Source organism: Schistocerca serialis, chromosome 1, assembly GCF_023864345.2.
Source record: "Schistocerca serialis cubense isolate TAMUIC-IGC-003099 chromosome 1, iqSchSeri2.2, whole genome shotgun sequence".
Lineage (NCBI taxonomy): Eukaryota > Metazoa > Arthropoda > Insecta > Orthoptera > Acrididae > Schistocerca > Schistocerca serialis.
In genome coordinates, this window is record NC_064638.1 from 546,719,142 (window position 1) to 546,744,602 (window position 25,461).

Genomic DNA, 25,461 nt, shown 5'->3' on the forward strand with positions numbered 1-25,461 from the left:
CCAGCTGTAGGTGGACTGTCGCCCATGTGGGTCAAGATATCCGTGGTAGGATCATCACATGTACATTCCGCTGCATTGAGAAAGACTCATTATGGTAATCAAGAAAGGGTGCCTGGTTTGTAAACACCAGGGGAAATCTTGAAAAATTTGTCAAGTTTCTTAATAGTGTAGCTCAAAGAATAAGAAATGTAAGCCCATGTAAGGCTTACCATCTTTTAACAGATCTTTTAGGAGAAATTTGTTATACGAATCAACGAATCATAGCTTTCGGTCTCACACCTTTTTTCCGAATTGTGTTTTGTGTTGCAACTGAAGTAAAGCTTATTAATGATATATGTTCATCTTAGGTACACGTATCTTGAACTAAAAGGAAAGTAGAGGCTTGTTTTTTTTTGGAATTTCTTTACGCTGTTGTATTTAACGTGGACGTTTAAGAAGATGTTACCGCCATAAAACATGATTCAAATTTTTTTCATTAGTGATTATCAAAAACTTCAGTAAGTAATTCATAGATTTGCTTTAAAAGCTATTTGATTTCCAAATTTAAGTTATAAGAATTGTCTACTTTTTAGTTAAGTACATTTTAAGGTAGTATACACAATTTAAGTCCTGTGTCTTTAGTAGTTTTTAACAAATGCGTACCATAACATCACAAAAGTGAACATCCAGAAAATTCATGTTAAAGCTTGTTTCCGTATCTACCCTGCGTAACACTAATGCATCTTGTTTTTGGTGTTGATCTCTTTCCTTTTTTTATACTTTACTTATTCTTGCTTCTTCGGAGGTTTACAACACTGATTTCTTTGCTTCGGATACTCTCCTACGATCAATGGCAATTAAAGTTCTTTGCATATGTAGTCCACCCATCAATTACATAACCTTAAACTTCGACACTCCACTGTCACTGAAACATAGCAGATCATCCATATATCTATTTTCAGAATACTAAGTCCCACCAGAATAGTTTTCATTTCTGCTCCACTATACATTTACTAAAATTCTCATTTGGATTTTGTGTCCCGCCATATAATTACTTCTCTGATAACATTGTATCACTAGGACGTTAGCGACTAAAAAGTCATAAAAAAGAAACAAGTGAGAACAAACCACTCTTTTTAACAGAATTGTCTGCGTGACATAGGTGTGTCGTCATGTGTGCAGACACTTTCGAGTTCTAATCTTGCGGCTTTCTACGGAACTATTTCCTTGAAGAAAAACTCTTTCTTGTTCAGAAAACTATAGAGAGTTTATTAACACAAAAATTTGAATTTTTTTACGGTTATTCGGATACTGTTCCCCTCGAAGCCCGATCAGGCACTCTACAGAAGACGAGCAAGGGTTATGACTTGAACCAGGAGGAGTTGAACAGTTGAACAGCTAATAGTTGAGGTGTTCCATAGTTTGTGACCACGCTCATGTATAGATTTTGCTTCTGAACTCTCCACGCAGAACTACGATAACGTAGTATCTTTGCTCGTGCAGATGGTGGCGGTGCCGGCGATGATCGGCTGGGTCCTCTGTCCGCTGCTGTCCCGCAGCGTCGCGAAGGCAGACCAGGGGCTGCAAGAGGCTCAGAGGCAGCTCCCGGCGCCGGTGTGGCTCCCGGTCGACGCCTACGCGTCGCCCACGTACGAGATCCTGTATGTCGCCCAGTCCTTCTGTGTTCTCGTCACAGCTGAGTCGTGCGTCAGTATAAACCTCTTCTTTGTCCATATGATGCTGATGGTTGCAGCTGAACTGGAAGTTCTGAATGACAACCTTTCTGCCTTGGAAAATATTAACTTGAAAACACGAAGAACAGAGAGAGAGGGACTTGATTCTAGGTATAAAATAAATGGCAGAGGATTGGCATTACTTAACGGTGGGCAGTGTCTTGATGAACACGCGCTGACAGAGAACGCTGCACATGAGTGGCTTCATCGACAACTGGTGAAGAACGTGATACATCATCAGGCAATCATAAGGTTAGCACTGCAGAAATAATTCACATCAGAAGAACGTCTCACTGTCTTTTCACTTTCGCTTCTCATTGGCAATGTTTTTCTGAGCACCCAACCTACAGCAATAATTGCTTTATTGTTTGTTTTTTTATGTGAGGACTGCATGAGAATAAATAGCAGGCTGCCGTGATAACACATGCACCTCTATACCAGTTACAGGCACAGTAACCAGTTGTAGAGAACTTGTTATCACTTAACAAGCAACACACAAAGTTTTAAGCAGACATCTTTCAAAAAATTACCACAGATCAGACTAAAAGTTGCAGAAATAATAGTAATTTCAATGAGAGTTTATTAGTAGGCTGTACACTGGCAACCTTCACATGATAATTGAGGTTAGCATGTACTGCCAAATATGAAATGAAGTATTTGGCTAAAGATTGTACCTTTCTTAACTTCTAATTGCTGGCTCTGAGCACTATGGAACTCAACTGCTGAGGTCATTAGTCCCCTAGAACTTAGAACTAGTTAAACCTAACTAACCTAAGGACACCACAAACATCCATGCCCGAGGCAGGATTCGAACCTGCGACCGTATCGGTCTTGCGGTTCCAGACTGCAGCGCCTTTAACCGCACGGCCACTTCGGCCGGCTTTAACTTCTAATGAGTCCACAATAAAGCTGATGTAAAGCTGTTCTAGAATAACTGATACCGTAGTGCATATTATCACAGCCAACATTAATTAATTGTATGTAAAATATTCTCCAGTATGAAAGGAGTTACAATGAAGCTAATACCAAAAATAAGACTATTTCACAAAATTATACGGAATCGTCCCGTAAGAAATTTACTTATCTTGTTGATAGTTGAAGATGTAGTTGCAGTTTCAGAAGAAATATATCATATTTAAAGTTTTTATTTAAATAAGGATTAGACTACCAAAAATTCGCTGAATGACACACTGACACTGTTTCTATTCTCTTTAAGTTACATGTGATATTATCGTCATTAGTGCATTACCGTCGCTGATTTCGCCACGAACCAAGTTCACACATAACAAAACTGTTCAAGTGCAACTAACTTCCCATTAACTCGCTACCAACTAGCTTTTAACAAACCCTATGCTTAAATTAATGTGTGGTACACAGTGACACATCTAGACAATTTACACTGATTATTTTATGTCTGGTATAAGAATTTACCATAATTAGGCTTCTACAAGATAATAAATAATTCTGTCCTAGCACAGTGTTTGCAACAGTTTTAATCTGCCAGGAAGTTTCATATGTAGAATGAATTTCTTATGTTTTAAATCGGACCAGATTATGATGATATGTTCACAAATATATTAAACAAATTACGTTTATCTAGATACAGTTTTATTAGAACAAAAATGTCCTGTACCTCAAAAGTTCTCAGTCATAGTATACAAATATTTTGATAACTTAGTTGCCCCATGAAATAAATTAGTGTGTCCTTAACCTTTATAGAAAGCAGATTCAGATAATTAAGCGCTCTAGTTGTAGACAGTTTTATTGGTTCAAAATCCAATAAAAACTTTACCAGTTCACGTCTCCAACATAGTGTAAAACTTTCTTTCTGTGATATAAGATACAAAAATATGCTAGTTTCTAAAATATACTTTCCAAAATAAAACAACTAGCTGTAATATCTGTTCTGAAGTGAAGTTTATTAAGAATAAGATCAGTCCGCCAGAAGAACTGCTATTTTGCGACATTAATGTAGTACATAATTTATCGATTCTTTTTGTATGTAAAGTGCTGAGGGGGTAGAGGGCTTTCCTGGGTACTCAAAGATTATTGATTCTACACTACTGGCCATTAAAACTGCTACATCAAGAAGAGAAATATATTATACTAGAACTGACATGTGGTTACATTTTCACGCAATTTTGGTGTATAGATCCTGAGAAATCAGTACCCAGAACAACCACCTCTGGCAGTAATAACGGCCTTGATATGCCTGGGCAATAAGTCAAACAGAGCTTGAATGGCGTGTACAGGTACAGTTGCCCATGCAGCTTCAACACGATACCACAGTTCATAAAGAGTAGTGTCTGGCGTATTGTGACGAGCCAGTTGCTCGGCCACCATTGACCAGACGTTTTCAGTTGGTGAGAGATCTGGAGAATGTGCTGGCCAGGGTAGCAGTCGAACATTTTCTGTATCCAGAAAGGCCCGTACAGGACCTGCCACATGCGGTCGTGCATTATCCTGCTGAAATGTAAAGTTTCGCAGGGATCGAATGAAGGGCAGAGCCACGGTTCGTAACACATCTGAAATGTAACGTCCACTGTTCAAAGCGCCGTCAGTGTGAACAAGAGCTAACCGAGACGTGTAACCAATGGCACCCCATACCATCACGCTGAGTGATACGCCAGTATGGCGATGACGAATACACGCTTCCAATGTGCGTTCACCACGATGTCGCCAAACACGGATGCGACGATCATGATGCTGCAAACAGAACCTGGATTCATCCGGAAACATGACGTTTTGCCATTCGTGCACCCAGGTTCGTCGTTGAGTACACCATCGCAGGCGCTCCTGTCTGTGATGCAGCGTCAAGGGTAACCGCAGCCATGGTCTCTGAGCTGATAATCCATGCTGCTGCAAACGCCGTCGACTGTTCGTGCAGAAGGTTGTTGTCTTGCAAATGTCCCCACCTGTTGACTCAGGGATCGAGACGTGGCTGCACGATCCGTTACAGCCATCGGGATAAGATGCCTGTCATCTCGACTGCTAGTGATACGAGGCCGTTGGGATCCAGCACGGCGTTCCGTATTAGCCTCCTGAACCCACCGATTCCATATTCTGCTAACAGTCATTGAATGTCGATCAACGCGAGCAGCAATGTCGTGATACGATAAGGTGCAATCGCGATAGGCTACAATCCGACCTTTATCAAAGTCGGAAATGTGATGGTACACATTTCTCCTCCTTACAAGAGAGCATCACAACAACGTTTCATCAGGCGACGCCGGTCAACTGCTGTTTGTGTATGAGAAATCTGTTGGAAACTTTCCTCATGTCAGCACGTTGTAGGTGTTGCCACCGGCGCCAACCTTGTGTGAATGATCTGAAAAGCTAATCATTTGCATATGACAGCATCTTCTTCCTGTCGGTTAAATTTCGCGTCTGTAGCACGTCATCTTCGTGGTGTAGCAATTTTAATGGCCTGTAGTGTAATTCGGATGAAACGTTCGGCAGCAGATGCCCTCTATTCTAGTCCCTTAGCGTGTGAAATGGATATCTAGTTTAGTTAGGCCTAGGTATAACTCAGACTGCATCCACACCTACTCGACTCTGTACGACAACTCCGGAATTTACACTTAAGTGCCTGGCAGAGGGATCATTGAACCACTTTCACTATATTTCTCTACCATTCCACTCTCGAACAGCATGCTGGGAAAAACGAACATACAAATTTTTTCAGGCGATTTCTGATTTTTCTTATTTTATTACAAAGATAATTTCTCCCTATATAGGTGAATGTCAAAACAAATATTTTCGCTTTCAGGGGATCGAAATTTCGTGAAAAGATCTCGCCGCAGCGAAAACTCTTCGTTTTAATCATTGCCACTCCAACTTGCCTATCATTTCCGAGATACTCTGTCCGCTACTTCGCGGTAATATGAAACGAACAGACAACCTTTGAACTTTTTTGGTGTTCATCACCAATCCTATCTAGTACGGATCCCACACCGCACAGCAATATGCAGCAAATAATTGTGTTTGAACGATATTAGCGAGTATGATCTTTATTTCAGTGCCTTAATTATCTATGAAATTTTCGATACTTTTTGTTAAAAGTAAGGGAACTGATATTTAGTTTTCCCTTCAGTCCTCTTTTTCTTCTTCTTCTAGCTTCGTAGCTAGACGTTTTTGTCATCTTGTATCTTGAATTGTGAAATGATAACCTTATCTACTTATTTATGATTTTACTTTGGTAGCGGTGTGCATAATCATACATGCAAGTAAGATTAAAATTTTTTGTTTATTTTTTTGGTCTTTTAAATTGGTTGGAAATAGTGGATTTGTTAGCGCAACGATCATGAGCCGTAAGCGCTCTATTGTTTTTTTCTCGTTTCCAACATTTGTAAGTCGAACCTGCACTGTATGTTTTTAACGAAGTCCGTGGGTCGCTAAACTCGTTGCTTTCCAGCGACGACCTAGGGGCTAGAAGCTATGTTTTAATGAGAAGGAATTCGAGCGAATGATTTGGTCACCCCGATCGCCCGACATTAATCCCATCGAATATTTATAGGACATAATTGAGAGGTGAGTTCGTGAACGAAATCCTGCACTGACAATACTTTCGCAATTATGGGCGGCTATAGAGGCAGCGTGGCTCAGTTACTGGGCTTAGTCTTTAATTCAGAGGATATACCGTATGTTATGGTTAAAATGGGGGCTATATCAGCAGTAAATTCTATATAGAATGTGATAGTGTCTGTATTATGTGGTGTTATTATTATAAACAATGAGTGGTAGTGTTCCTATTCCTCTTTCATACTTTTGTCCGTTATGTGACATTTTATTTATTGTGTATGCAGTTTTTCGAAATGCTGCTAGATTATGGATCTGAGGTCGTTTTGATGTAACATTTGTTGTCAGTTCTTTGTCAGTGTCAGAATTTTGTTTCCTGTTCCTCTTCTTATTGTTACTCGCAGGAATCTTATTTGTTTCTGTACTTCCCTTTTAAAATTTTATTTTGTATAGTTTTTATTTATGCCCATATGAAAGTTCACTTTCTCTGCTGGATCGTTTATCCTACATTGTCGAGATATGTGTACCAGTATGTGCGTCTACATATATACTACAAGGGGTATAGTGTTACCATGTTGAAAGATAACGTCACGGATACAGGGCATAGCCACCGGCTTTAACACCTCACAAAGGTAATGCCAGTTATACCTTGTGTACGCGATACTGCTGCCATCTGTACATGTGTTATCACTATCCCATGGTTTTTGTCACCTCAGTGTAATGTCAGCACGGCATGTGAGACACAGTTATAATTGACCAGGACATATAGCAACAATTTTTTTCAAGTTCAGAAGTTGACGGTCTTAACTGTTGAAACCGGTCTTCAGGAATAAATAGTGTTGAACTCAATCTTGGCTATTAAACTTTCTTCATAAAAAATAATCCAGTCACCCCTACGCAGAGCAGCATCAAAACCTTACAAATCCAGGAGCTGATGTATAAAGGGTGGAATGTCAGGTATGCAACCGTGTGTATCTGGGAGGGACGCCCCTCCCCCCCCCCCCCTTTGCAGCCCGGAGGGTTTGGTACTGGCAGAAGCTTCAAATACGATGTAAAGAATGCATAATGAACTACAAAGTAAGAGACCAGACATTCAACTTTTTCAGAACACCAACGAATTGGTGACATTGGAACAACACATGAAAGTCATAAGAATGAACGACCTTAATTAAAACGCGCCCTCCATTAGGCTACAGAATATCTACGTCTTTCTAAAAGCATTTGCACTAATGAAGAAGTAATAAAGAAACAAATAAATATAACCTGTATCTCATAAATCTGGTTAGCGAGCGCAGTAGTAACAAATTGAAATATCTGTAATCAGCAAAGACACCACGCTATATAAATTTATTGCCGCAAGCACCTTGTTCTATAGACCGGACGCTAATAGAAATCTATATACTCACTGAAACTTATACTAAATACCGACATACTCAGTAAAGTACACACACACACACACCTTGTTGTTGCTGAATCCGAAATAATTGTTTCTCCTCCTCTCTGCCTTTCCTTTGCGCCTTTTCGTTTTCGACCTAAATCGAGCACACTTCCTTCACACACACACACACACACACACACACACACACACACACAATCAAGCACACAATCAAGCACACATCTATGAGAAACAAAAGGAAATTTAGCAGTGGATTTATACTACAACACAGGAAGGACTCCACAGACTCTTACAATAATAATCAACATCATTATTAACAAAGAAGCAGAAAATAAACATTCGCATTCTTACTGGTACGCGTGAAGTACGAAAGTTTTGAAGCGTGGGAAAAAATTTCTATCTACAAACGCTTCTATGTCAGCACAGATACAAAGAAAAGATTGCATAATGTCTTAGATGCGTGTTGAATTAACAAGGTTTAAAAGCCCGATCAAAATGTGCACCAGTTGGCCAATGTCAAAAATAAATGTCTAAAAATTGTTCGAAATGAAGTTGTCATGTCTTCATAGTATGTTTAAGAGCTAAATTATCTGTTATGGGACATTGGAGATGCTCCAAAACTGAAAGAAGGCAAAAGGTTATGACAGTAATTAAATAGCCTTTTAGTTAGTCGCAGAAGTGGCTCCCACATAAAAAAGCTTAAGATTAATGGGGTGCTAACAGACACACAATACGTTTTTTTATTTGACTTTAGTGTCTTTCGGTAAAGATGTCAGTTGTGATAAGAGAATTTATTCTGTTTTTTGTAATCTGGGGAAATAAAGACTGGTACTTACTGAAGAATCCATTTACGATTGCGGCTTATATTGCAGTGCTCTAGTGGTAATTTGAGGACAGAAGCACTAGATTTCAGAATCCCACGATCTGCAGATGTAGGCTCCGCTTGATTAAACATAACAATAATGTGCTGAAATATAATGGTAAAGTTATTTGTCTGAGTGCGAACTCATATTTAAGAGAAATTGGTGCCACGGCCAGTGTCTGCTGGGTGATGCCTGGGGATGTAGCGGCGGCGGAGAAACCGGCTCGAGAAACAGCGTCCAGGGCTCGAAAGAAGTTCACATCCGTTCGATATGTCGGCGGGGTCTCATCTGAGATGTACCCTGAGGTCCTGCCTGTGGCTGTCAATGTGCAGTCATCTTCAGGTTGTGGCGTAAGTCGGCACCAATGACGCCCATTGCTTGGGTTCTGAAGCCATCCTCAGTTCGTACAGATGGCTGGTGGAGGTGATGAGTACTGCTAGCTTCGCTCGCAGAGCGAAAGCAAATCTTACAGTTTGCAGTATTTCAGGTTGAAAAACAGTCTGGTTTGCAAAGTTATTTGTTTCAATAACGCGTTTAATCCGTTTGGGTAATCATGAGATTGTGTAAAAGTAACTGGATGTGATGATGCCCAAAAAAGGTGTAACATGTTATTGAAACAAATAAATTTGCAGCCCAGAGTGTTTTACAACCTGAAACAATTCCAAACAGTTGCTGCACCAGCCGGAATCTTATAAATTCTAATCTGCAATATTATATCAAGAACTGATCGGGGTTCTATGGTTTGGAGACGTGTGGAGGGTCTCAACCAGAGGCTCCGTCAATTCTGTGAAGGAGTTTCTGTAGATTTCTTGATCTGCGTTATGAGATGGATGAGATGAAGAACAGTAGGATTCCCCTTGATAGGTCAGGAGTGCAGTACACAGAGGAAGCGACCACTCGGGAAGCAGAGTACTTGTGGAGTGCACGTAGAGTTGTTTTATTTGTTTAAAAGTGTTGGCTATAGGCTGACGTCCTCTGATGAACGCTCGCCTGTCGGTACGCAGAGAGTGAAATCATATCGTGTACAAAGAAAAGACAATTTGAATGTCAAATCGGAAGTAAGTTACCGAAGCATTCGTAACGAATTCACTGAATTTACCACCTTCCACCTTCCACGCTCAATCTGTGATCGGAACAGAAAGTTGTATGAAACCCGAAGTGGAAAGCGCCGAAAAATATAAAGTGTATTGGAAAGAGAGCTTAGAAGCCACAAGAGGAGGAGTGCTCATTGCAGTCGACGAAAATATTGTGTGTATCGGGTCTGACTGTGACGTTATCGCCTGCCGGAGTGACCAAGCGGTTCTAGGCGCTTCAGTCTGGAACCGCGCGTCTGCTACGGTCGCAGGTTCGAATCCTGCCTCGGGCATGGATGTGTGTGATGTCCTTAGGTTAGTTAGGTTTAAGTATTTCTAAGTTCTAGGGGACTGATGACCAATGATGTTGTGTCCCATAGTGCTCAGAGCCATTTGAACCATTTTGTGACGTTATTTGGATGCGAGAAACCAGCTTAAGTGAACCCAAGTTAACCATCAGATGTTTTTACCGGCCACCTGATTCCGTTGTAACAACTGTACAATCATTCAAAGCAAATCTATGCTCAGCAGCACTGATGTACTCCTATCATGTAGTATTAGTTGGAGGCGACTTTATCCTATCGACTATAGTCTAGGATGTCTATGCATTCATTGCAGGTAGTATGGAGAGGCAGTCTTGTGAAAGAGTTCTGAGCACATTTTCCGAAAACTATCTTGAGCAGTTCTTCGACAATCTATATGCAGTTGAAATTTTTTACACCTTGTAGCTAGAAACAGCCCTCTTATCGACAGTGTCAACACAAAGACAGGGACTAGCGATTATGATTTCATCACAGTCACAATGGATAGTAAGATAAAAAACACGTCAAGAGGACGAGAAGCATGTTTATGCTGGGACGAGCAGATAAGAAGTTGTTAAAATTCTGTTTAGGCACTGAAGAGGCGTCATTTATGATTTCTTTGTATACGGATCCAAAGTCTCAACGTATTGTCCAAGTGATGTAATCATTTTAATTATCGTAGGCTGTCAGTTTTATTCCTTTAATGCACCCTCCACCCTCTATAGAAATTGCATGTGTATGATTTTGATATTGGTGATGTATGTGTCACATTAAAAAAGAGAGAGAGAGAGAGAGATTTACAGGCGGGAAGCAACAAGAGTATGGCTGTAGGAATGTTACACACTCAAAATAGAACACTCGAAATAGTTTTTTAGAAGTAACGATGACATTTACTTACTCTGTCTCTTTTTATTTCAACGGTAGTTATGAAAGGAAACAAATTAAGAAAAGTATTAACTTGAATCGCAATAAAAAAGCACACAAATCACAAATAGTTAGAGAATAATTTCTCGCTACTGTATTTTGATTAACACTGCATATTTGCTTAATCTTTTGCACATTCTCCTACATGTTGAGGTGGTGCAGTGGTTGTCATAATGGACTTGTTTTCGCGATAATCAGGTTTCAAATCCCTGTGTGGTAATCTAGGATTTGGAGTTTCTGAATCACTTGAAGAAATTTCTTCAGCCATCTCGAACTCAGCTAGTTCGTTCTTAACGACATCGTTGTCCACGAGGCGCTACTCTCTAACACATCAGTATCCCAGGTACTTCTGCAATCTGGAGTTCACATCGTAGACATTTCAGGTGATCATATATAATGCACATTTCTGTAATTACTGTACAATTATTCGTGTACTATCATGTACTTAACGTTTTGTACTAAGTTCATTCCACACACAAGTGTGTCCACGTTCTAAGTTTTCGAAACGTTTTTTGTTTGCTTACAAGAATATGATTTTCAGATTAAATAGAAAAGAAAACTGATGATAGGTGTCAGCATATTTACAAAAATGAGAATGTTAAAGGGAATGGTTGTCTGGCAGTAAGGTATTACAAAAAATAATACATCGATATAAAAAGTGTGGATAAAACTACAAAAGGAGCCGCTGATTGCTCTGGAAGGTAATAAAAACTGTGAAATACTTTCGTATTGCGTTGATATTAGACTGAAACTGAAAACAATAAAATTCCAGCATAGAAAGGACACACACTGTAAAATTTGGCTGTTTATTGGAGGTTCCCAAAATTATACCAGTCATTAAAATCGTCAAAAACTTGTTTTCTATATAATTTTATGTATTTCAGATATAATACGTAACAAAATTACACATTTTGTGTAATACTTGACCGAAAGTTTACTATAAGAAAGCTATAATACTAATTTGTTGCTCATTTTGTTATAGATCTGTGGCCCTTTTGCAGTCTTCAATGAATGTGTCTATATTCATTCTCTTATTCATCAACATGGCAAACCTGTGCTCTAGCTTGTTCGTCGCCGCCGTAGTAAGTATTTTTCCATTTTACTTATAAAAGTAAACGTGACGTAGATTTAGTTGTAAGATGGGTGGATCGAAAACAAGACTCCCTGTAAATTGCACAATACGTTTTTGCCCAAATTTTCGTAGCCGAACTGAGAGGGGAGATGGACAAATCGGGCATTAAATTGACCAGCGTGAGATCTAGTTTTGGAAAAAAATTTAACTGCTAGAAAGTAATCAGGATAACGAAGAAAACTTAATTAACAGCTTGAGGGAAAATGGAAATATATCGTGCACAGCTGCTGCTAGCTATATAAACGAAGTTTCAAATTCATCTTTTCAGGGCCTAGACACTTTGCATAACAATCTGTGCTGGTATAGTATTTGATTTGAAGATGGCTACCTTCGAATAAAGTACTAAATATAGGTCACTTCAGTAAAGTAGGCATCAGGAAGACAAACGAGATATCAAAAAGTTTATCTCTTAAGGTCTAGTTATTTTCCGCAGAAAAAGCTACAGCTGTGTGATATTTAACTGCAAAATGGTTTCGAAGTAAGTACTAAATTCATGACGATTAGGGAACAGAAGGTCTTAGGAAAGTAGATGTCAATAAGATAATGCTTTCTGAACAAACCTCAAAAATAAAAAAAGGTTGAAGAAATCTGTCAGATGTTTTGCGACACGGTTTTGCTGAAAGCAAGAAATAAAATAGATTAGAGAAACATTCAGTTTGCCAATTTTAGACGAATCATTTAACAGAGTATTTGACCTACTTCTCTCAATTTTTGTGCTTATTGTTATACTAGCTTTTAAAATGGAGGACCAATGAGTGGTTAAGGGACTGGAACGAATCCAGGGGGAGCGGTACGCGTTTTGTGTCCGTCGGTCTCCTGATATATTTATACCACACGGACACGCATAACACTAAGTAATTCAAAATGATATATTATTCGGTGATACCAAATACAAATTCTCGAAAGAAAATTATTAAATTTGTGGGGTATATAAAATTTATTGAGTCTGAAGTGAGAATTCACTCCCAATGACGTATAAAAATACTGCAGAAATAATCAACTGGGTTGCATAGAGTTATACGAGGATGTTTTCGATCACAACTTAATGCTGAGTATTCAAATTCAAATCTTACTCCCGGAAAAAGAAGAAAGAGCGGACGTCACCTGGGAGAAAACATGGGGCTGTTCAGATGTCTAATCCGAAACGGTTTACTTCCCCTCCGTTCATCTGTTGAGTGTGACTGTAATTAGTATAGTGTGGTGTCATGTTTGTGTTGGATAACGAGAGAAGTGTAAGGATGGAATCCTGTACCACTACTCCTCTAGGACAGAACTAACGAGTCGGCCTGGTTTAACGTGTACATCCGACAAATGGATCATCATCAATATATGCGCTCACTTCATAAGCCATTGCAGAGAGGTTTAGAAGCTAGTAGAGAACATTCATGCAAAGTCTTGCGATCAGGAACATTAGCCACGATATGACCTTCACTTCCCGCTCAAATAATGGCGGTGGAAGTTTCCTTCGCCACCAGTAATCGAAGCGAGTACCTCCAAGTCGAGCGCTGCTGCACAGACGTCCTTTAAAGTCCTATGCTATGGAAGCTCTTTTGTTATCAAACAGAAGGTGAAAAGAAAACACAAATAACAAAAGTCTGTAAGAGAGAGACTACAGAAAAAGAAACACAAGACAATACAGAAAAGCATCTTATAGGGAGTATTTCTAAAATCCCGTAATGAAGCCCAACAACGTGAAGAGATTATTTGAGAGATGATGATTTGAATAGGAACACATGTATGTACCCATTCACTGCTATAGAAACGCACATGAAAAACAGTGTGTTCCACTTCCTTAAATCTAGTGGGTGAAAATGTGACTGTAATTTCCTGTGTCTGTCTCTTAATAACTAATAACTACGTTTGTAACAAATTACTTACTGTCACGAGTGATAATCGCTGTTGTTTTGGTTGTTCAGGGTGGCCAGAAGCAGTATGAAAAGCTTGTAAGCTTTTGCAGGGGAGGTTGTGCTGGCAAATAGCTGTTAAGAAAAAATTTCGATACGTTGCTCCATTCACGAGTTATTTAGCATTGAAGTTAGCCAACCAAATTGTCGCGCGCGCAACTTCAAGCAGTCTGCCAGAGACAGTGTCACCAAACGTGTTCATCATATGGTTTCCTCAAACCGAACAGGCGTGCATTTTGCTCACCTTGCTTGAAAAGGCACATTTTAAATGGTAATGAGCATTTCAACAAGTGGTAGCTCGCGTGCCCACAGACGTCGGAGCATTATCGCATTTCAACGTGTGAAAGTGCTTGAATTTGTGCGCGCCACGACCATATTGGCTAACTCCAATGCTAAATAACACGGCTCAAGGTATCGATTTTTTTCTTAACAAGTATTTATCAGCATACCTCCCCTGAAACACCTTTACAAGCCTTTCAAGCTCTTTCTGATCGCCCTGTAGATGTGGGATTGTGGAAGTGTCTAATGTAAAGATTATTCATTTTGAAAACATTCATAGTTCGTAAATGAAAGTGCGTAGAACAGAAGTACTATGAAAGCGATTTAACCTGGTAGTTATATACCACGGGAGTTGTCCGAGTGACAGCACATCAAGCAGTTCTGAGGAGGTAATCGCCTTGCCTAATGAGTGTTATTTCTGAGGAAGCCAATACAATAATGTCTTTCAAGAACGTCAACATGAATAGGTGAACGACGTACGCAACTGCGGTGTTAAGTGGGAACTTGCAGTTTTATTCGCAAGAGTATAGTTGCAGAATGTTTGGACTATCTAGTTCCTTTGCTGTATGAATGTGTGGCATTCATAGCTATTTGGATTAATTTCTTTTGATAAATAATCTACTTTCCACATATTTCACTACAAGAGAGGTAAGAGTTTTGTTGATGAAACATCGGGACACGGAGAACAAGCCTGTCACAGCAGAAATGTATTGCAACATTTGACATTCCATTAAGTGCGACGAATTTGATAAAAGCATGTTACTTAATTGTTTGCGACAGGTTTGCATGTGTTGGCCAAAGCTACGAGAACCCCTGTATTTCAAATGGGTGATAAGAACAAACCATTCTTCTCCAGATATTAGTGCGAGTATTATATTGACATTGCTTGATTCACATTTTCCAGGTCAATTGACCTGTGTTTTCCAACCCACGCTGTAGAGTTTTCCCCGTTGATTAAATACACAGGTCGTCAGTGTATTATAAAACTGTTACTTTAGGTGACAGAGTGTCATGCGGGTCGTATGTAAACATACTGACGGAAACGGAAAGTGTTCACCATGGAGATCGGTCCCATACTTATCAGTGTTTTGGGAGGTGTTTATCACAGAACGGATATTAAACGACTAAACTTTGATTCCGTACAGAACTGATATCCACCATCAAGATCAGTGTTAAATGTGACCGCCAACAGCTGCGAACACGCTCTTATGTTTATTATGGCTTGGGAGCTGATAGCCTCTGAATGTCATCTTGAGGAATTTCTTACCATTTCTCAAACACTTGCTACGTCATTTCATGAAGATTCCCAGATGTAGGCTAGCATCAAAGTGCACTTCATCCTATCGCAACCCGGTGACGCTCTTTGGGTCCAGATCAGAGGAACGAGCAGGCCAGTCTAGGATTCGTACATACATCAAAGCGATTGTGATGTGAACTGCAGTGTGAGAGTTTGCATTATCCTGCTGGAATATGTCATTTGGTGCTCTGCTCACGAAGGTTGTGACAACAGGGTTTACCGTTCTTTCCACAAGTTGGCGAGTATTCAGTCTCCTATCAAAGATTACCAAATCAGTAGAATGTTGTCATATTCGGCATCTCACCACGCCATGACTCTGGTTTTGGAGAAGTATGGATCTCGAGAAGAGCTGCTCCCTGTGATCTTTTACCAGGTTGTCTACGGACAGGTTGACGTCGATCTGATCGCCACAAACAGAAGGGTGGTTTGTCGCTGAGCACCACCGTATTCCACTGAATATATCAGATGACTCTGCCTCTTCACCGTGCATGCGTCTGTGGTCTTGGTTGGTGTCAAGGGTAAACGACGCATGGCAGTCTGAAATCTCAATTCAGTTTCCAGTAATCAGTTCCCCACTGTTTGTGATGACACTCTGCCTGTAATGCCAGGATGTAAGCTGTCGTCATCAATCTATTCGTCGGAGCGAGTCGAACAATTAGACGATCTTCTCGCGGGGTAGTCTTTCTGGAAGGACCAGTGCGTGATGGTCGCAGCCCTCCCCCCCGCCATCCCCCTCCTGTTGTGCTGAGTCCATCTTTTCACCACTTGTTCTGCAGCCATTCTATTACAGGTGACTGTCTACGGGATCTGTCTGTACAATGTGAGTACACAGAGTGTGTCAAACATCAGTGTGATGCTCCCATGCCACCTTTGTTAACGTCCAAATGATAGTGGTAAGCTACAAGTACATGCACACTGAATTGACGAAAGTCTTGGGGTAGCGACATGCATATATACGGATGGCTGTAGTTGCGCGTACACAAGGAATAATAGGGTAGTGCATTGATGGAGCTGTCATTTATACTCAAGTGGTTCATGTGAAAAGGTTTCCGACGTGATTATGGCCTCACGACGGGAATTAACAGACTCTGAACGCGGAATGGTAGTTAGAGCTAGACGCATGGGATATTCAATTTCGGAAATCGTTAGGGTATGTAATATTTCGAGATCAACAGTGTCAAGAGTGTGCGGAGAAAACCAATTTTCAAGCATTGTGTTTCGTGTATTGAACCGGGGACGTGGAAACGACGGAGAGGCTTCGTGTCGTTGTAGCCCTCAGTCGTTGACAACCTCACAACAGGCTGCAGCAGTCCACCCACCTCACCGTCACCCCACACTGAATCCGGAGTTATCGTACAATATAGCACCCCCCCCCCCCCTAGTGGACTCCTGCCCCACCGCCCGGAAACGCCTCATACCAGACGAGTGTAGCCCCAATGTTTGCTTGTTATAATAATTATGGTGTATGCATACGTGGAGACAGTGTCTGAGCAGCAATCACTGACTTAGTGTAACTGAGGCGGAATAAGTGGAACCAGTCCACATTCACCGAGACCAATGAAAAACCGCCTTAAAAACCATCCATCCACAGGCGCCCGGCACACCGGATGTCGACACTAACCCACCGGGCGGATTCGTGCCAGGGACCGGCACACCTTCCCGTTCGGGAAGCAGCTCGTAAGAACGCGCGGCTAGCCAGGCGGGCAATTTCAAGCATTACTTTTCACCATCGACAAACCAGTAACCGACGGCGTTCACATAACGACCACGAGCAGTTGCGTTGGCGTAAGTTGTATAACATACAGGCAACACTGCGTGAAGTAACCACAGTCATCAATGTGGGATGCCAGCCGAAGTGGCCGAGCGGTTCTAGGCGCTACAGTCTGGAACCGCGCAACCGATACGGTCGCAGGTTCGAATCCTGCCTCGGGCATGGATGTGTGTGATGTCCTTAGGTTAGTTAGGTTTAAGTAGTTCTAAGTTCTAGGAGACTCATGACCTCAGAAGTTAAGTTCCATAGTGCTCAGAGCCAGTTGAACCATCAATGTGGGATGTACGACGACTGTATCCGTTAGGACAGTGCGGAGATATCTGGGGTTAATGGGCTATGGCAGTAGATGTCCGACGCGTGTGCCTTTGCTAACAGCACGACATCGCCTTCGGTGCCACTCTTGGGCTCGTGACCATATCATTTGGACCCTAGACAACGGGAAAATTGTGGCGTGGTTAAATGAGTCCCGATTTCAGTTGGTTAGAGCCGATGGTCTGGTTTGAATGTGGCGCAGAACCCACAAGCCAACAAGGCACTGTGCAAGCTGGTTGTGGCCCAATAATCATTGTCTGGAAACGGTGATGTTCGACTGCATCGCGATCATCTGCTGTCATTCTCGGACTTAATTTTCCCAAACAATGATATCATGTCACTGGGCCGCAACTATTCACGATTGGTTCAAAGGACATTCGCGACAATTCTAGCGAATGTTTTGGCAACCCTGATAGCCCGACATGAATCACATCAAACATTTATGGGACGCAAACGAGAGATCAGTTCGTGCACAAAATCTTGCACCGGCTACACTTTTGCAATTATGAACTGATATACAAGCAGCATGGCTCAGTATTTCTGCAGAGAACTTCCAACGATTTGTTGAGTCTATTACATGTCAAGTTACTGCATTATGCCGGAAAAAAGCAGGTCCGACATGATGTTAGGCGGTATCTCATGAGTTTTGTCACCTCAGTGTATGCTAGGCGCGAATAGCGATCTCCATTTGAAAAATTCTGTTAATGTGGCCAAATATGTTCAACCATTCCTGGTATGTGGGAAAATGGATCTTTTCTGTGCTGAAAACATTGCAAATCACCTCGCATAAGGATGAAATTCTCATCAACACATGCCACGGTTATGGAAACACTGGAATATCAGTTTGGTAGTTTTCGGTCAAACTGTACGAGGTGTAACACCTCACTTTTCCGTCAGTGGATGTTCAAGAGAAGGCTTGTCCACGAATATATTTCCCCTCTTTATTACCAGTGGCCTACGTGAATGCAGGTGAAGCAGTGGCAACGGTGCTTGTTGGCGCAAACGGCCACGGCACTAGAGTTGGGATGGCTACATAATTCTGTCCATGACTTCCAGCTCCTCATTAACTCTCTTCTTCCATGTCTCGCAGCGTTCCGCGCTGCGAAAGGCAGTTATTCAGGCCTTTGGCAGAGGGTCGCATTAATATGACTGGACAGTATAGCTGTATAGATGAAGAGACTGAGAAAATGTATGATGAGATAAAATAAAATAAATTATTCAACACAACAAGGAAGGCAAAAATTTAACGATGATTGAGTGTGTGTGTCTGCGTATGGTGGTGGAGGTGTGGGGAGGGTTGGAGGTGTTGGGGGTTGGGACAGGGGATGGAATTCGATACTAGGAAAATGATGAGAAGTAAGTTTAGTAGGAGAACAGGGAATAGGTGAAGAGAGTGGGAGGGGAAGCTTTATAGCGGAATTTTACTAAAACATATATTAATCATTCCTAATAATTGGTTTAAAAACAAGGACAGTGAAATAGTGAAGGCAGTAGAGGAACAACTAACAGGAAGCAGAAAGACATGGTCCAATAGAAATACTTTGGTAATGCATGAGATTTTGTCCTTAACTAATGAAAGGCGAAAACATAAAAAGACAATAAAGGCAGAGGGAAAGAGGGAATAGTTACGTTTAAGAAGTGGGGCGGGTAATAAGAGCAAAACTGCAAATCAAGAGTGTCTAGAGGGTAAATATAAAGCTGTAGAGGCATGCAACAGCATGGGAGTGATAGGCGCCGAATATAATAAAATTAAAGAGAACGTAGAAGAGTTAATATAAAGGACTGGAAATGAAAATGAATGTTATAGGAAGTGACGAAGAAGTGGCTGAATATATTCGGGAGATGCCATACAGTGAGCGCAGTCTTTGATGGAACACTGAAAGACCTCAGCAGAAAAAAGGTGTCTGGAGTAGATGACTCTCAATCATAATTATTAAGATCCTCGGGAGAAAGAACTTTTGGTATGCAGGATATATGAGACAAGCGAAATATCCTCAAATTTTAAGATTAATGTAGCAGTGTCAGTACCAATGAAAGCAGGTGTTGACAGGTGCGTGTGTTGCCGAGCCATCTATTTAACAAGTCTTGGTTGCAAAATATTAATCCGCATTATTTACGGATGAATATAAAGGCTAGTAGAAACCCATTTAAGGATGAAACATTTGGAATCCAGAGAAATGTAGTAACACGCTGGGCAATACTTACCGCACCACTAACGCAGATTTAAAAAAAAGGCAACAACCTTTATAATATCTGAATGTTAACGAAAAGCTTTTAACGATCTTGAATAATGATATCAGGGACAAAAACCAGGAACTCATAGGCTATCCACAGAAACGAGACTGTAGTTGCAAGAGCAGAAGGACAAGAAAAAGAGGCAGTACTTGAGAAACGAGTCAGACGGGTATGTAGCCTGTTAGCCCGTCCTCCATGTTATTCAATTTGAGCAGGCAGTACAGGAAACCAAGGAGAAATTTATAGTAGGAATTCAAGTTCAGGAATAAGAATTAAAAACACTGTAATTCTGTCAGAGACAGCAAAATACGTGGAAGATCACTTGCATGGAACAGATAGTGTTTTTAAAACATTTTGTAAGAGGGACATTGAAAAAAAGCAAAACAAGAATAATATAATGCAGCTGAATTCACTCATTTGATGTTCAAGGAATTAGATTAGTAAATGAAAGACTAAAGGCAATGGTCAAGTTTTACTATTTAGGCAGTAAAATAGCTGACTTTCACAGAAGTAAAGAGAATGTAACAAAAAGACTACAGCATCATCAGCAAATAGTCGTAGACTGCTGCTCACCCTACCCGTCAGATCATTGACATTCTTGTGTTATTAAACTAAATATTATTTTCTGTTATGTGAACTCAACAGTAAATGGTCAGCATTGAGTCCTATTTAAATACGAATTAGATTAATATTTTGTAAACTAATTTGTTTTTGTAATTACAGTACATCTTGCAAAGTGGTACCTGAAATATACAGGGTGTTACAAAAAGGTACGGCAAAACTTTCAGGAAACATTCCTCACACACAAATACAGAAAAGATGTTATGTGGACATGTGTCCGGAAACGCTTAATTTTTATGTTAGAGCTCATGTTAGTTTCGTCAGTATGTACTGTACTTCCTCGATTCTGATGATCAAATTGTAAATTTTCACAATCAACATGTGTGGGCTGACGAGAATCCGCACGCAATTGTGCAATCACGTCATCAACACAGATTTTCTGTGAACGTTTGGGCAGACATTGTTGGTGATGTCTTGATTGGGCCCCATGTTCTTCCACCTACGCTCACGCTCAATGCAGCACGTTATCATGATTTCATACGGGATACTCTACCTGTGCTGCTAGAACATGTGCCTTTACAAGTACGACACAACATGTGGTTCATGCACGATGGAGCTCCTACACATTTCAGAGAGAGGGGAGGGGGGGTTTTTTGGGCGCACGACAGCATGGTCTTCAGCGCCTACACATTTCAGTCGAAGTGTTCGTACGCTTCTCAACAACAGATTCGGTGGCCGATGGATTGGTAGAGGCGGACCAATTCCATGGCCTCCACGCTCTCCTGACCTCAACCCTCTTGACTTTCATTTATGGGGGCATTTGAAAGCTCTTGTCTACGCAACCCCGGTACCAAATGTAGAGACTCTTCGTGCTCGTATTGTGGACGGCTGTGATACAATACGCCATTCTCCAGGGATGCACCAGCGCATCAGGGATTCCATGCGACGGAGGGTGGATGCATTTATCCTCGCTAACGGAGGACATTTTGAACATCTCCTGTAACAAAGTGTTTGAAGTCATGCTGGTATGTTCTGTTGCTGTGTGTTTCCATTCCATGATTAATGTGATTTGAAGAGAAGTAATAAAATAAGCTCTAACATGGAAAGTAAGCGTTTCCGGACACATGTCCACATAACATATTTTCTTTCTTTGTGTGCGAGGAATGTTTCCTGAAAGCTTGGCCGTAACTTTCTGTAACACCCTGTATAATTGACCAACTTAGAGATGAAATCTGATAAGATCCCGTGAGCGACAATGGCGTTGCATAAAGTAAGTAAATCGAATCTGAAAGTGTGTCTATCATACGTGAAAGCGATCGAAACATTTCAGGATACCACATCAGGACTGAAAATCTTTGATTAATAGCAGTTTGGTACTTTAAGGCCATCTTCAGCTAACATTAATTTACAATTTGCATTGTCTTTAGTGGGATAAACTGACGTTGGTGTTCATATTTGGTGCGCTACTTCAGAAGGTATCACGACAGCTAAGTCGGAAATCCAAGCAGAGCGAAAATTCGTTCTGGGAAGAATCAGTACTGAGAGAATTTTTCTTAAAAAAGAAAGAGAAAGGCTAGTACCAGTCGCAATGTTGCCCCATGTAGCCGTACTGTGTTGACTCGGGCACGGGATGATTTATTTGTTGTTTAAAAGCTGCTGGAGATCATCATCGGTGTGTATGTCTCGAAGTCTCGTCAAACTTTCTGAAAAGGCTACTTCAGCTGTTATTAAGGGAATAGGAACAGGATACTTCTGGCCATGGACGTTCGTAGAAAGCTATCCAGCGGGGAACCAAGACTTTAAAATTGCTATTTTTGGTGTAATTTCAAGATGTTCCTTACAAGAAGTAAATTTTACAGATGACGCACGACACTGATCACACTCCAGAGAATTCTGGAAGTGTTTGGGAATTCGGTGATGAATGCAAAAAAAAAAAAAAAAAAAAAAAAAAAAAAAAAAAAAAAAAAAAAAAAAAACAGCTCTGAGTACACCATATTCCAGGAAAGAGACGGGGGAGGGGGCAAGTTACGCTTCCCTTTCCTCCCCACCCTGGCCCTCATCCCCACCATTCTTGCGGACGCCTGTGGATCCAACTATAGATTGCTGGCGGACATTGGAACGAACAATGCCTATTCACGGGTCAAAGTTTGTACTTGACTCATTCCAGCGATTGGCCGAGATAATCGATAAGACGGATCAGACTCTCGCTATATCAACGAAACTATATGCAGCGTTTTCTCTAGAACTGACTATAGATATCTGTTTTTGAGTAGAGTGGAATCCCTTCAATTCGAGACTAGGGTGCCGGCTTCGGTGGCCGAGCGGTTCTAGGCACTTCAGTCCGGAACCGCGCGACTTCTACGGTCGCAGGTTCGAATTCTGCCTCGGGCATGGATGTGTGTGATGTCCTTAGGTTGGTTAGGTTTAAGTAGTTCTAAGTTCTAGGGGACTGATGACCTCAGATGTTAAGTTCCATACTGCTCAGAGCCATTTGAACCATTCGAGACTAGAAAGGTTCCGTGACTAGCTAGACTACTATTTCTGAAACTTACCCGTAAGTTGTGAATACCGTAGTGTCCCGTAAATGTTTTAGAGGCATACTACACACCAGAAGCTGCATCTGTGTGTGAGATCCACAAAAACGTTTTTAGACAATGTGATTCTCCACACAGTTCAGATAAAGACAGATTTGGGAGACTATGCAGTTCTAGTACAAGATTCAAAGAACTGCTCTCAAAAAATATTCTATTAGTTATCACTCTAGTTGTCACTACTAGTTTGAGGCTGCTCACAAATAACTCTCTTGTGCAAACCTCTTCGTCTCAGAATAGGTGTTGCTCTTACATGTTCCACTGCCGTACAATTCTGTGCTTGGAAAGTACATTATCAGAAGTTTCTTCTTCAAATTAAGACTGTATTTGACACCAGTAAACTTCTTTTGTACCTCTTTGCCTGTGCTAGTCTGATTTTTATGTTCTCCTTGATTCGTCTCTCACACCTTAATTTGCTTCTAAGGTTGCGTCTATTTCGTCTTAAGTTTATTGCTAATCACATTTCTGACACTCTTAAATACACTCTCCTTTTTCCAATTTATTCCCCCTCCATATTCAGTACTCATTAGACTGTTCATTCCATTCATCAGGTCCTGCAATTCTCCTTTGGTTTCATTAACGATACAAATGTCACCAGCAAATCATTTCGTCCAGAATTTTTAGTCCTACTCCTCAACTTTATTTCCGCATTTTTTTTTTGATGTGACCCTTGGACAATAGTGTCAAAAGGATCCATTCCCATCTTACATCCTTTTTAGTCCAAGCACTTTGTCCTTGCTCTTCCACTCTTGTTGTTCCTCCTTAGTTCTTGTACATAATATATACTGCCAGATTTTTGCTATAGTCATTCCTATTTTTCTCTGAATCTCGAACATTTTGCTCCATTTTCTGTTCTCGGACGCCTTTTGTAGGTCGACAAATCCAACGTAAGTGTCTTGATTTTCCTTAAGTTTTGCTTCCACTATCAAACGCAACGTCAGAATTACCTCTCTGGTGCCTTCACCTTTTATAAACCAGACCCATCGTCATTAACAGATCGTCTATTTTCTTTTCCATTCTTCTGTATGTTAATCTTGTCAACATTTTGGATGAACGAAACGTTGAGCCGATTGTAAGATGGTTCCAGCAATTAACTGCCCATGCTATCTTTGGCAGCTGATGAATGATACTTTACGAAGGGGTCTTGATCCTTCTTGCATCTTGTTTCCATTCCAATGGGCCTACGTCACAAAAGCCTCTCTGCTCCCTTTATTTTTCCTAAAGAATTAACGCCTTCTAATAGTTCCTCATTTTTCTTTTCCATTCTTCTGTATTGAAAGTCTGATGGTACGTCTCCAGTCAGATATTCTACACACTATCTTGAATATTTGTTTGGTTACCAATTACCCCATTGATTTTAGAAATTCAGTAGGGTTGTTACCTATTTCCTCTGCATTATTTCATCCCACGCCTTCTAAATCCCTCCTAAACTCTGACTAATACTGTATCTCCCATGTCTTCCTGTAACATGTCATCAATCAAACAGTACTCTCACACACAGAGGACTTCAGTGTACTCTTACCACGTAGCCGGTCTCTCCTATGCTTTTGAAAACGGAATTACAATTGCAATTTTAGTTTTGATAACTTTTTTTTTATTTCAGCGAAGGTTCTTCGACAATACCATAGGATGAATCAGCACTCTCGACGACCATTTTGTTTTAGATTTCTTCACGTTTTTGCTGCAGGCATTTCACTTTGGCTTCAGTGCAGTTTATATTTCTTTCATTACTAAGTGACTTATATGGCTGTATTTCTGTCTTTCCCTCAGTACTTTGCACTCGCTTCTTTAGTCGACCAATTGAAGTATTTCTTCTTTTATCCGTGGTTTGTTAGCAGTTTTCTCCATTATACCTACGAATGTCTGTCCAACCTCTATGATTCGAAGTTTTAGATCGCAGTATATAGCCTGTAATGCATATAGCGGTATTAATTATCGCAATATCTACGGCCTTAGCGAACTTCAAACGCATTTCATTATTTCTCAGCACTTAGTATCCTACTTCTTTCACTTGTTTCAGACGATTCTCTTAAGCTGCATCCTACTCTTCATAATCACTAAATTGTGATCCTATTCTGTATCTGCTCCTAGATACGCCTTACAGTCTAATAGCTGACTTCGTAATCTCTGTCTGAACATAATATAATCCAGCTGGGATCCTGTCGTGTCTCCGAACCTTTAACAAGTAATCCTTTTCATCTTTTGATATATGATCGTTGTGCTCGCTGTTCCTAAGTAAATTTTTTTGCAGAACCCAATAGGTCTTTCTCCTCTCTCATTCCTGCTACCAAGCCTACATAATCGCGTAAATCCTTCTTCTATTTCTTTTTCTACTACGACATTCCATTTCCTCTTGTTTATTTGATTATCATCTCCCATTACGTGCTGATGCCCTATTTACTTTCTCTCTCTCTACATTCTCTACTTGTGGCGGCAGCATGTACGGCTGAACTATTGTTGCTATCGTCGGTTTGCTGGTGCTGTTTTGCTGCCTGAGGACATTCATATCAGTGATGGGTTCATAATATATCACTTACTGCCTTACTTTCTTATTCGTAACGAATCCTTCTGTTGTTAGAGTATTTTCTGCA

The 25,461-nt window shown here is 40.7% G+C and overlaps 1 protein-coding gene across 1 annotated transcript in view; it reads left to right on the forward strand.

The window, feature by feature from the left end:
• Positions 1–11,774: 11,774 nt before the first annotated feature.
• Positions 11,775–25,461, forward strand: part of LOC126457838 (odorant receptor 2a-like) — a 37,990-nt gene continuing 24,303 nt past the window's right edge. The window contains exon 1 of the mRNA XM_050094475.1: positions 11,775–11,870. Within this exon, the coding sequence (XP_049950432.1) occupies positions 11,796–11,870 (75 nt within the window). The 5' untranslated portion in view covers positions 11,775–11,795. The remainder of the gene's footprint in view (positions 11,871–25,461) is intronic.